The sequence below is a fragment of the Salvelinus namaycush genome, chromosome 7 (assembly GCF_016432855.1).
Source record: "Salvelinus namaycush isolate Seneca chromosome 7, SaNama_1.0, whole genome shotgun sequence".
Taxonomy (NCBI): Eukaryota; Metazoa; Chordata; class Actinopteri; order Salmoniformes; family Salmonidae; genus Salvelinus; species Salvelinus namaycush.
The window spans coordinates 39,897,227-39,910,052 of NC_052313.1; the positions used below are offsets into that span (position 1 = coordinate 39,897,227).

Consider the following 12,826-nt stretch of genomic DNA (forward strand, 5'->3'; position numbering starts at 1 on the left):
CACCTGTTGTTTACAAAGCATATGACAAATACAATTTGATTTGATTTGTAATGCATTGAAATTGCTACTCCTCATTTTGATAGGAACGATCAAATGTATTTTCTTATCCATTTTAATCTTCTGAAGCTAAGATATTGATATACTGTCAGCCTATTCTTCTCTGTAAGCTATGATGAGACCCAGCGTTCAGATGGCATTTTGATGTGAGTTATGATGTCTTTGTATGTACTGTCATCTACTGGCCATATATGAGATTGCGTAACATTATATTTGAACATGCTTGTTGTACAGTGGGCGCTAAGACCCGGTTCAGACAGTAGTGTTTTGTAAGAAAGTGTCGATTGCCGAGTCATAGAATACTTTGCTCCATGCATGCTGCAAGAAGAATAAGGACAATTTACAAGTGGATACAACAAGATTACAATTATTGTTGTTTTTGACTTTTAATATCTCTTCGCGTAAAACGGGTTATTTGTTTGGAGCTTCAATTCACTAAATCGCTTTCCAGCACCAGCTTGTCTTGAGAAGGTGAGTGTTGTTATAACAGCAACAGATCTAAGCTAGCTAATGTAGCTAGCTAGCTATCTTGATAGGTCAAACAGATAACGCCACAAATGTATTTATTAATTTTTTTATTTAACTAGGCCAGTCTCACAAATGATAGCTAGAGAAAAACTCTACTGCTAAGGTTATTCTGAAGCTCTGTCGTTGTTGTCACATTGTTTAAATATGCTCTGTCTGTCAAAGAGCGGGCCACCAAGAAAAACAGGCTAAACAATGGCACTGAGACAAATGCATCATGAGTCCCATGATAATATCTGTAGTGCTCAAGAAATGATTCCATGAGAGGAACAACACCTGAAGCATTTGTTTAGAAAGTTCCATATCATATGACAACAAAAACATAAACAATGGAGTAATAGGGGTTAATCGTTTTTTGGGGGGGGGGGGGGTTATGATAGTAAGGTACAGTTATTCTTTCATTAAGAACATTTATGTACATCCAAATGAATCATTTTATTAGTTGAAATTACAATGTGCACTCTGACCTCTGAACTGGAGTTTGTGAGGGCTTCGTTCCTACATACCAAGCTACTCCATGGTACATTAGCCGTGTGTCGGCACACCACTGTAACCTAATTCTATGATATTTTGAATGAATATCAGTTGATGAAATGTGATGTGTTTCAGGTGTCTTAAGTGCCTTGACTGAATCAGAATTGGTCCACTGCCCACCCCAGATGACTGGCTGGGGTGCTTTTAGGAGCCATGACTGAAGCACTAACCATATCTTAAAGTTCACAGCCCAATATAGCAGGGTTGGCCTGGATCTCTTAGGCCTATTATGTCTGTTGAATGATTATAGACTAGGAAGAGATGCTTGCTGTGTTTTGCTTCATAGTACAACACACACACCTCAAGGAGATTCAGTCTGCTCTTGACCCTGATACATTAAGTAGGGTATAGCATGATTGTCCTGTAAAATAATGAACAGGTGTTCATTGTGTTGACTAACTTCACATTTGATCGCTGCTGGGGGAGTTATGAATGGAAGACTAGTTGAATTTCATCATGAATAGCAGTTTAGAATAGGATACAAATAAGTTCCGGTGAAAATACTGCTGTATGATCAACTGTATGATTTCCTTTGCCTGTCCTGCCTTTTTAAAATCTCTTAACATACATGCGGACCAGGTTTATGATATTGAGCCCTATGTGTAGGCTTAATGTGGTAGTAATATGTATGTTATAGTAAATACTCTCTTTCCCCTCCCTGTCTCCCCAGCTCCCAGCCACCATGGTGGTAGTGCAAAGCTACTGTGAAGCCAGCGCTTCCATCTCCGAAGCCTGGCTGGAGGGCGGCATTTCGCCCTGCTTCTACTTCACCCTGGTGCCCACCGTCCTGCTTACCCTCTCCTTCTTCTTCGGCGCCTTCCACTGCGTCTGCTACCGCCGCTACGGCACCGAGATGGAGCCCAAGTTCGTGCCACGCTCGCGCCTCTATGGCCTCCAACTGGGAGTCTCCCTGCTCCTCCTGCTGCAGTTCCTAGGGGGGCTGGTGTGGAGGGCCGCCGGGGGAGGGGAGCTCCCCGGCTATGTGGTGCTGTATGGCTGCCTGTCCATGCTGGGCTGGGCCTGGGCCGTGGCCCTGCTAAAGCTGGAGAGGAGGTGGGTGCTGGTGAGGGACCGGACAAGGGGCCACAGCACAGTGCTGCTGCTCTTCTGGGCTGTGGCATTCTCAGCGGAGAACCTGGCCTTCGTCTCCTGGGCCAGCCCCTACTGGTGGTGGGGCCTGGAGAACACACAGCAGCAGGTGAGAGAGGACCAGCGGTATTGTTGAGGGTTTAACATTATAGAATGTCCCCAATAGAGCTGACGTGACTCCTCACTCTATATATCACTCAAAGAGACACGTCTATTCTGTATAATGTATTTATATCTGAATGTTTCACAACCTTGCCTACTGAACGTGGCACGGGTCTGTTCGGGAGGGTGTAGCGTTAGAGGACCTTCAGATAGAAATGTATTTGTGTAGAATAAACATGTTTAACTGTCAGGTTAAGTTGGAAATGGTGTTAGATCTGTTCCTTGCATTTCTGTCTGCATCGTTTGAAACGTTCCACCTCTTTGAATGAACCCCACAGCTCATTCCACAGTGAGGATGAACTACCATCCCACTCCCTAGTTTCATTGAGGTTGTTAAAACATTGACATATAATGTTACTGGCTATTAGTATTAAACTTAACATTGAGTTTTTACATTCCATCACACAAGTCTAGTAATTGGCTTCCTAAAAAGTAAGTTAGTCTACTTATAGGGTGTGATACTGTACCTGCATAAATGGGACACGTAGGCTAGGTTTTATGTTTCTTAAATCCCATTTCATAATGACTGTTGTGATTGTAAAAAAAATATTACAAAGCAGTTTCTCGCAAGAAGACTGCTAATATAGAAACTGGCATTCCAACCATGACACAGCAGTGAAAGGGGGCGGAACCATTATCATTAGTCAGCTATGAGTAACTCCAGAAGTGCTGAGTCATTGCCCCAACATGTCATTCTACATCCCTCTCCCTTGGCCACGCCCCCAAATATACATTTTTGTAACCAATCAGATCACGCCTTTTCTTAGTCCCACCCTGTTGCTGTCATTGGTCGTCCCACTCAGCATGACTTTAGGTTGTACAAGTCATGTCTGGAAGTATGGCTGTTTAATATGTCTCCCAGTTGTGTTCAACTGATGCATCTTCATTAGCTTTTTACCAAGCTTTCACCATCTTCGTTCTTCCAATGGGTTGTTATACCACAAAGAATATGACACGGTCCACTGTTTACTTTGTGACATAATATGTACAGTATTTTACTTTGTACAGTCAGTCTGACTGTAACCACTCACCTCTCCTCCGATCCTGAATGATCCAACAACTCCTGAGTATATTACTTTTGAATGATAACCTCGGCCTCACAGAGCAGACTTGATGACAAATCTGCTGATGTGCCCTTGAGCAATGCACTTAACCATAATTGCTCCTGTAAATCGCTCTGGATAAGAGTGTCTGCTAAATGATTTAAATGTAAATTGTATGTGTTGAATGGAGTATTGAATATGTTTTTTTTCTGTGTTTTATGCAGTTATGCTTGTCAGTCAGCACTTATTTAAAGGAATACTACACTCCCTTTGTTTTGTTTTTTTGACTGCTGACGTGCACCATTTGCAATTGTGATGGGATTGTATTAACAGTCCCATTGGGATTGAATTATCAGTGGACAACATACTAAAATATAGTATATGAGTGCAAGATTCCTTTAAAGAGTCAATCTGTAATTGCTACATCCATTTTTGGACTAATGATCTATACCCATTGATTCTTGAAGATTATAACTTATGGAATGCCTCATCAGAACCCAAAATATGAGTTTATTTTACTTTAATGTTTCTAACATTGTAAATGTAAACAAACAGTGTATAACCTCTAAAGATGGTTAAAACTATAATGTTAATACCATGGATGGTCAGTCCTTGCATCCATAGCTCTGTCTATGTATTTGAGTGGTTCCATTTCTCCAGGCCATTCCCTCAGCTTTTTACCAAAACTGCAGATTGCCCCTTCAAAGGTTCAGTCATGACTAAGCATTTTTCATTCATTACCTCAGGTGGAATTTTCTCTGTGGTTGATGCGCTACATCGGCACAGGAACACTTTTCTTCCTGGGCCTGAAGGCTCCGGGGTTACCACGGAGACCGTACATGCTCCTGATCAACGAGGACGAACGTGACGTGGAGGGCGGCACTGGCCAGGTAACCTAGTAATGAAATCAAATGTTATTTGTCACATGCGTCGAATACAACATGTATAGACTTTACTGTGAAATGCTTACTTACAAGCCCTTAACCAACAATGCAGTTTTAAGAAAATAGAGTTAAGAAAATAATTACTAAATTCACTTTTTTTTTTAAACACAATAAAATATCAATACAGGAGGTACCAGCACAGAGTCAATGTGCTGGGGTACAGGTTAGTCAAGGTAATTGAGGTAATATGTACAGGTAGTTAAGGGTAAAGTGACTGCATAGATAATAAACAGCGAGTAGCCGCAGTGTAAAAATAGGTATAGAGGTCCTGGATGGCAGGATGCTTGGCCCCAGTGATGTACTGGGCCGTACGCACTACCCTCTGTAGCGCCTTACGGTCGGATGCCGAGCAGTTGCCATACCAGGCCTCGACGTAACCGGTCAGGATGCTCTCAATGTTGTAGCTGTAGAACTTTTTGAGGATCTGGGAACCCACCAATCTTATCAGCCTCCTGAGGAGGAATAGGCATTGTCGTGCATTCTTTGCGACTGTCTTGGTGTGTTTGGACCATGATAGTTTCTTGGTGATGTGGACACCAAGGAATTTGAAGCTCTCGACCAGCTCCACCACAGCCCCGGCGATGTGAATGGGGGCGTGTTCGGCCCTCCTTTTCCTGTAGTCCATGATCAGCACCTTTGTCTTTCTCACGTTGAGGGAGGTTGTTGTCCTGGCACCACACTGCCAGGTCTCTGACCTCCTCCCAAAAGGCTGTCTGGTCATTGATCAGGCCTTCCACCGTTGTGTCGTCATCAAACTTGATGGTGTTGGAGTCGTGCTTGGCCAGGCAGTCATGGGTGAACAAGGAGTCCAGAAAGGGACTAAGCACGCACCCTTGAGGGGCCCTCATGTTGAGGATCAGCGTGGCAGATGTGCTGTTGCATACCCTTACCACCTGGGGGGGCGGCCCGTCAGGATCCAGTTGCAGAGGGAAGTGTTTAGTCTCAGGGTCTTTAGCTTAGTGATGAGCTTTGTGGGCACTATGGTGTTGACTACAGCTCAGCATTCAATGAACAGCATTCTCATATAGGTGTTCCTTTTGTCCAGGTGGGAAAGGGCAGTGTGGAGTGCAATTGAGATTGTGTCATCTGTGGATCTGTTTGGACTCTATGCAAATTGGAATGGATCTAGTGTTTCCAGGATGATGGTGTTGATGTGAGCCATGACCAGCCTTTCAAAACACTTCATGGCTACCAATTTGAGTGCTACTGGGCAGTAGTCATTTTGGCAGGTTACCTTGGCGTTCTTGGGCACAGGCAATATGGTGGTCTGCTTGAAACATGTAGGTATTACAGACTCGGTCAGGGAGAGGTTGAAAATGTCAGTGAAGACACTTGCCAGTTAGTTCACACATCCTCTGAGTACACTTCCTAATAATCTGTCTGGCGCCATGGCCTTGTGAATGTTGATCTGTTTAAAGGTCTTGCTCACATCGGCTACGGAACAGCTGGTGCTCTCATGCATGCTTCAGTGTTGCTTGCCTCGAAGTGAGCATAAAATGCATTTAGCCTGTATGGTAGACTCGCGTCATTGGGCAGCTCGCGGCTGGGTTTCCCTTTGTGGTCCGTAATAGTTTGCAAGCCCTGCCACATCCGATGAGCGTTAGAGCCGGTGTAGTAGGATTCTATCTTAATCCTGTATTGACGCTTTGCCTGTTTGATGGTTCGTCTGAGGGCATATCAGGATTTCTTATAAGCGTCTGGATTAGTGTCCCGCTCCTTGAAAACGGCAGCTCCATGGCTTCTGGTTGGGATAAGTACGTACGGTCACTGTGGGGACGACATCAACGATGTACTTATGGATGAAGCCGATGACTGAGGTGATATATTCCTCAATGCCATTGGATGAATCGCGGAACATATTCCAGTCTGCTAGAAAAACAGTCCTGTAGCTTAGCATCTGCTTCATCTGACCACTTCAGTATTGAGCGAGTCACTGGTACATCCTGCTTTAGTTTTTGCTTGTAAGCAGGAATCAGTATGATCTAAGTTTTTATTTTTTTATTCTGGTTGTACAGGTGACATGTTGGAAGAAATTAGGTCAAACCTATTTAAGTTTGCCTGCATTAAAGTCCCTGGCCACAACCTTTTTTGTTGTTTATTGTCTCTGTCTGTATTTATTAAGTTCACAATAACCCCTAATATCTCTATCTGTATGCCAGCCCCTGTTGGATGGGGCAGAGGAATCCCAGTCTACCTGGCAGGACTTTGGGCAGAAGGTGCGTCTGCTGGTGCCCTACATGTGGCCCAAAGGAAGCATGCTGTTACAGGGCCTGGTGGTGCTCTGCCTGTGCCTGCTGGGTCTGGAGAGGGTCATCAATGTCTTCGTGCCCATCTACTACAAGAACATTGGTGAGAGAGCATCCCTCGTTTCGCAACATCTGCCCTAGATCCAGCTTTTATCTGGATTCCTAACCTGTACCCCCCTTTTATCTGGATTCCTACTTGTTGCTGTCACAGCCTTATTGGTTGTGTTGCAGGTTGTCTTTATTGGTGCTGCGCTGCATATTCTCAGAAGTATTTTGTGATATCATTGCGGCTGACATATGATAATCTGCCCAGCAAAACTGCAGAAAAGATGACCTGGGACTGTCAACCCTTTTCAAAACCTCTTTCTCTCACTCTCATAGTGAATGAGCTGACTGATGGAAGCAGCTGGAAGACCTTGGCCACCACTGTGTGTATCTATGTCTTGCTCAAGTTCCTGCAAGGTGGAGGGGCAGGTGAGTGCAAGGCTCTAAAGTGCAACTAATTTGGTAAATAATATTTTGCTGTGCAACTACGTTTTATTTTGTGCTTTATTTATAGATAGGTAATGATAAGACTTAGCCGTACCGTTGTTTCAGAGTGCCCTAGAGAAACAAGCGAGTGCAGATTCGTTAGCGTCCTTGTTGCACCATTACTACAGCGAAAGCGGCTTGTTTCTAGCCCAACCAGGTCAAAAGATCTGACCCGTATTAGCGCCGCAACATTTTCATCTTCCTATAGCGGATAGCTGGGACCACATTTTACATTCATAAACCATGTTGTGGGCCGTTCTAAAACTACTCGCGAACCATTTGTTGACACTTTGTTCCGTCATGTTACTGCATTGGCTAGCTAGCTAACAACCTGGTAACTTGACCAGTATATCCAGACATTTGGGGGCACAAAAAGAAAGGAAAAGGGATAGCTTCTTCAGGAGATCAATGAATATAGAAATGAATGAATGAATGAGAGATATCTTGCATGTCATCATAACAAACCTGACTTTTTAAAGAGACAGTGTAAAATGTTTTATCTAATGCATCTCAAACAATATGGTGTATTTGCAGACTGCAATTCGGGGCATTTCCTGATGTTGTCATTCCTTGATATCAGGAAACGTCCATTGGTGCCTGCCATTGGTCAATTCTGGTGTTATGCGACGGATTGTTTCTCGACACATATGATTTGTTTACATTGCAGGTTAGGATAATTAACGTGGCAGGTTAGGATAATTAACGTGGCAGGTTAGGTGAATTAGCGTGGCAGGTTGGGAGAAGACTAAAGTTAGGAAAAGGGTTAGGCTTAGCTACAATGCTACAGTTGTCAACAACTGTTGTCCCCGACGTGAAAGAAACGGCCAAGGACCAATGGCGAGCAACAATGGGTGTAACTTGATATCAAGAAACGCCTATATAAAAAAAAAAACGCCCCTAATTGCGGTCTGCAATTACATCCTTCTCTCTCAATAGGAAAATAGTGCTTTTACACAATGTACAAACCTAATATTCCAAAAATTACATTGTAATTTCAATGACAGGTATTTGTATCAACGTTTTAGCTTTTATAATAAACTCATGTATTTACAGTGTTACATATTAGTTTCCAGGGCACAACATGTGCTTCAAAAGCAGCTATAATTCATAAAAGCCTAATATAAGCTATATATCAATCAATGAAAAAATATATATATTCTGGTGCTCCTAAATTTTATTTGGCGCTCCTAACTTTTTAAAATTGGGAACACCAGTGAGACCAATAAAACATTTTAAATAATTTAGAGCCCTGGGTGAGGGGGATTTCACCTCCCATATTGTCTTTCTCTGCTACACCCATTCCTTGGACTCCTTGAGTACTGTTATTTTAATTGTCTCTCTTGCTCTATATATCTCCTCTCCCCAAACCCACTCTTACCCCTCCCCCCGCACTCTCTCTCTTCTTCTCTTTCCTGAACCTCACTCTCTCCCTAGGTGCGTCCGGCTTTGTCAGTAACCTGCGCTCCTTCCTGTGGATCCGCGTGCAGCAGTACACCAACCGGGTGGTGCAGGTGCGTCTGTTCGGCCACTTACACTCACTGTCACTGCGCTGGCACCTGGGCCGACGCACCGGGGACGTCCTGCGTAGCATCGACCGCGGCACCTCCTCCATCAACAGCCTGCTCAGGTGAGTCTCCTAATAATAAATTGTGTGCGTCGTTTTCTGAGCCGCGCCCCTACCTTTTTTTTTTTTTAAAGGTATGCATATCTGTATTCCCAGTCTTGAGAAATCCATAGATTAGGGCCTAATGAATTCATTTCAAGTGACTGATTTTCCTTATGAACTGTAACTCAGTAAAATCTTTTAAATTGTTGCGTTTTATATTTTTGTTCAGTGTATATACTGTACAGTGCCTTCAGAAAGTATTCACAACCCTTGACTTAAAAAAAGCTGAAATGTCTTGAGTCTTTAAGTATTCAACCACTTTGTTATGGAAAACTTAAATAATATATGCACACTCATGTTTTCTGTTTTTTTTGGTCTTATTTCTTGTTTGTTTCACAATAAAAAATATTTTGCATCTTCAAAGTGGTAGGCAGGTTGCATAAATCAAATGATACAACCGCCCCAAAAATCTATTTTAATTCCAGATTGTAAAGCAACAAAATAGGGAAAATGCCAAAGGGGTTTGAATATTTTCGCAAGCCACTGTACGAGATCTTCAGTTTCTTGGCAGTTTCTCGCATGGCATGGCCTTCATTTCTCAGAACAAGAATAAGCTGCCGAGTTTCAGAAGAAAGTTCTTTGTTTCTGGCCATTTTGAGCCTGTAATCGAACCCACAAGTGCTGATGCTCCAGATACTCAACTAGTCTAAAGAAGGCCAGTTGTATTGCTTCTTTAATCAGGACAACAGTTTTCAGCTGTGCTAACATAATTGCAAAAGGTTTTCTATGATCAATTAGGCTTTTAAAATGATAAACTTGGATTAGCTAACACAACGTGCCGTTGGAACACAGGAGTGATGGTTGCTGATAATGGGCCTCTGTACGCCTACTATATGTAGATATTCCATTAAGAGTCAGCCGTTTCCAGCTACACTAGTCATTTACAACATTAACAATGTCTACACTGTTTCTGATCAATTTGATGTTATTTTAATGGACATAAAAGTAGCTTTTCTTTCAAAATCAAGGACATTTCTAAGTGACCCCAAACTTTTGAACGGTAGGGTATATATATTTTTACCTCATATTTTTTGGAGTGGCGGTAACAATTTTAGTAGTGGCAGCTCACCACTTCTAAATGGATATAGGGAAAACACTGGACATACGTGTTTGATCTTGGTATGATTTACCTTATCCTCAAAGTTTAGAGACTGCTTCCTTGGGGGTTTACTCAATTGTCAAAAAGAGAGATTAAACTGTTCTCCTTTCCACCTTAAAATTGAGTCTACATTCCATTTCTTCTATCCCTACCAACCAGTGTGATGTGACCCAACTATGATCCCCCTGTAGTATGTCTTAGTTTCTTAGTGTCATCCTAACCTCTCTTTGTGTTAATTCAGAGGTAAACCTGGCCTCCCTCTCTTTCTCTCCACAGCTACATTGTATTCAGCATCTTCCCCACCATCGCAGATATCGTCATCTCCATCATCTACTTCATCACCTACTTCAATGCCTGGTTCGGACTCATCATATTCGTCTGTATGTTCCTCTATCTCAGTGAGTACAAGGCCTCCTTTCCAGAACCAATTCAGTTATACTTATAAGGTAATAATAATCTGATCTGAGTCAATTATGTGAAATACTTTCAAATGACTTGACCTGCACCAATGGAATAGTCCCAAAAGTGTATGTATTGGTCACATGCGCCAAATACAACAGTGAAATGCTTACTTACGAGCATCTAACCAACAATGCAGTTAAAAATTTAAAATACGGACAAAAAATAAAAGTAACAAGTAATTAAAGGGCAGCAGTTAAATAACAATAGCGAGACTATATACAGAGGGGTACCGGTACAGAGTCAATGTGCGGGGGCACGGGTTAGTTGAGGTAATATGAACATGTGGGTGGAGTTATTAAAGTGACTATGGATAGATGATAAACAGAGAGTAGCAGCGGTGTAAAAGAGACAATGCAAATAGTCTGGGTAGCCATTTGATTAGGTGTTCAGGAGTCTTATGGCTTGGGGGTAGAAGCTGCTTAGAAGCCTCTTGGACCTAGACTTGGCGCTCCGGTACCGCTTGCCTTGCGGTAGCAAAGAGAACAGTCTATGACTTGGGTGGCTGGAGTCTTTGACAATTTTTAGGGCCTTCCTCTGACGCCGCCTGGTATAGAGGTCCTGGATGGCAGGAAGCTCGGCCCCAGTCATGTACTGGGCCGTACGCACTACCCTCTGTAGTGCCTTGCGGTCGGAGGCTGAGCAGTTGCCATACCAGGCAGTGATGCAACCAGTCAGGATGTTCTCGATGGTACAGCTGTAGAACCTTTTGAGGATCTGAGGACCCATGCCAAATCTTCTCAGTCTCCTGAGGGGGAATAGGTTTTATTGTGGCCTTTTCACGACTGTCTTGGTGTGCTTGGACCATGATAGTTTGTTGGTGATGTGGACACCAAGGAACTTGAAGCTCTCAACCTGCTCCACTGCAGCCCCGTCGATGAGAATGGGGGCGTGCTCAGTCCTCCTTTTCCTCAAGTCCACAATCATCTCCTTTGTCTTGATCACGTTGAGGGAGAGGTTGTTGACCTGGCACCACACTGCCAGGTATCTGACCTCCCTATAGGCTGTCCCGTCATTGTCAGTGATCAGGCCTACCACTGTTGTGTCATCGGCAAACTTAATGATAGTGTTAGAGTCGTGCCTGCCCGTGCAGTCATGAGTGAACAGGTAGTACAGGAGGGGACTGAGCACGCACCCCTGAGGAGCCCCTGTGTTGAGGATCAGCATGGCGGATGTGTTGTTACTTACCCTTACCACCTGGGGGTGGCCCGTCAGGAAGTCCAGGATCCAGTTGCAGTGGGAGGTGTTTAATCCCAGGGTCCTTAGCTTATTGATGAAGCGGCAGGGTAGCCTAGTGGTTAGAGCTGACAAGGTACAAATCTGTCGTTCTGCCCCTGAACAAGGCAGTTAACCCACTGTTGCCTAGTTAAATAAAGGTAAAATAAAATTGATGAGCTTTGAGGGCACTATGGTTTTGAATGCTGAGCTGTAGTCAATGAATAGCATTCTCACATAGGTGTTCCTTTTGTCCAGGTGGGAAAGGGCAGTGTGGAGTGCAATAGAGATGATGCATGATCTGTTGGGGCGGTATGCAAATTGGAGTGGGTCTAGGGTTTCTGGGATAATGGTGTTGTGAGCCATGACCAGCCTTTCAAAGCACTTCATGGCTACAGATGTGAGTGCTACAGGTCGGTAGTCATTTAGGCAGGTTACCGCATGATCACAGTCTTCCCGGAACAGTTGGTGTTCTCATGCATGTTTCAGTGCCATTTGCCTCGAAGTGAGCATAGAAGTAGTATAGCTCGTTTTGGTAGGCTCGTGTCACTGGGCAGCTCTCGGCTGTGCTTCCCTTTGTAGTCTGTAATGGTTTGCAAGCCGTGCCACATCCGACGAGCGTCAGAGCCGGTGTAATACGGTTCAATCTTAGTCCTGTATTGACACTTTGCCTGTTTGATGGTTCTTTGGAGGGCATAGTGGGATTTCTTATAAGCTTCCGGGTTAGAGTTCCGCTCCTTGAAAGTGGCAGCTCTAGCCTTTAGCTCAGTGCGGATGTTGCCTGTAATCCATGGCTTCTGGTTGGGGTATGTACGTACGGACACTGTGGGGACGACGTCATTGATACACTTATTGATGAAGCCAATGACTGATGTGGTGAACTCCTCAATGCCAAAACAGTCCTGTAGCTTAGCATCTGCTTCATCTGACCACTTTTTTATTGATCTCGTCACTGGTGCTTCCTGCATTAATTTTTGCTTGAAAGCAGGAATCAGGAGGATATAATTGTGGTCAGATTTACCAAATGGAGGGCGAGGGAGAGCTTTGTATGCCTCTTTGTGTGTGGAGTAAAGGTGGTCTAGAGTTGTTTTTTTCCCCTCTGGTTGCACATTTAACATGCTGATAGAAATTTGGTAAAACTGATTTAAGTTTCTCTGCATTAAAGTCCCCGGCCACTAGGAGCGCTGCCTCTGGGTGAGTGTTTTCTTGCTTGCTTATGTCGGAATACAGCTCATTCAATGCTGTCTTAGTCCCAG

At 43.7% G+C, this 12,826-nt stretch overlaps 1 protein-coding gene across 2 annotated transcripts in view; it reads left to right on the forward strand.

Moving 5' to 3' along the window:
* Positions 1-340: 340 nt before the first annotated feature.
* Positions 341-12,826, forward strand: part of LOC120051221 (ATP-binding cassette sub-family B member 6, mitochondrial-like) — a 75,618-nt gene continuing 63,132 nt past the window's right edge. The window contains exons 1-7 of one of the 2 annotated variants that reach the window (XM_038997961.1): positions 341-528; positions 1,787-2,314; positions 4,157-4,300; positions 6,514-6,703; positions 6,982-7,074; positions 8,566-8,758; positions 10,173-10,294. In XM_038997961.1, the coding sequence (XP_038853889.1) occupies positions 1,799-2,314; positions 4,157-4,300; positions 6,514-6,703; positions 6,982-7,074; positions 8,566-8,758; positions 10,173-10,294 (1,258 nt within the window). In that variant the 5' untranslated portion in view covers positions 341-528; positions 1,787-1,798. The remainder of the gene's footprint in view (positions 529-1,786; positions 2,315-4,156; positions 4,301-6,513; positions 6,704-6,981; positions 7,075-8,565; positions 8,759-10,172; positions 10,295-12,826) is intronic. The other variant, XM_038997963.1, reaches the window with a different exon arrangement.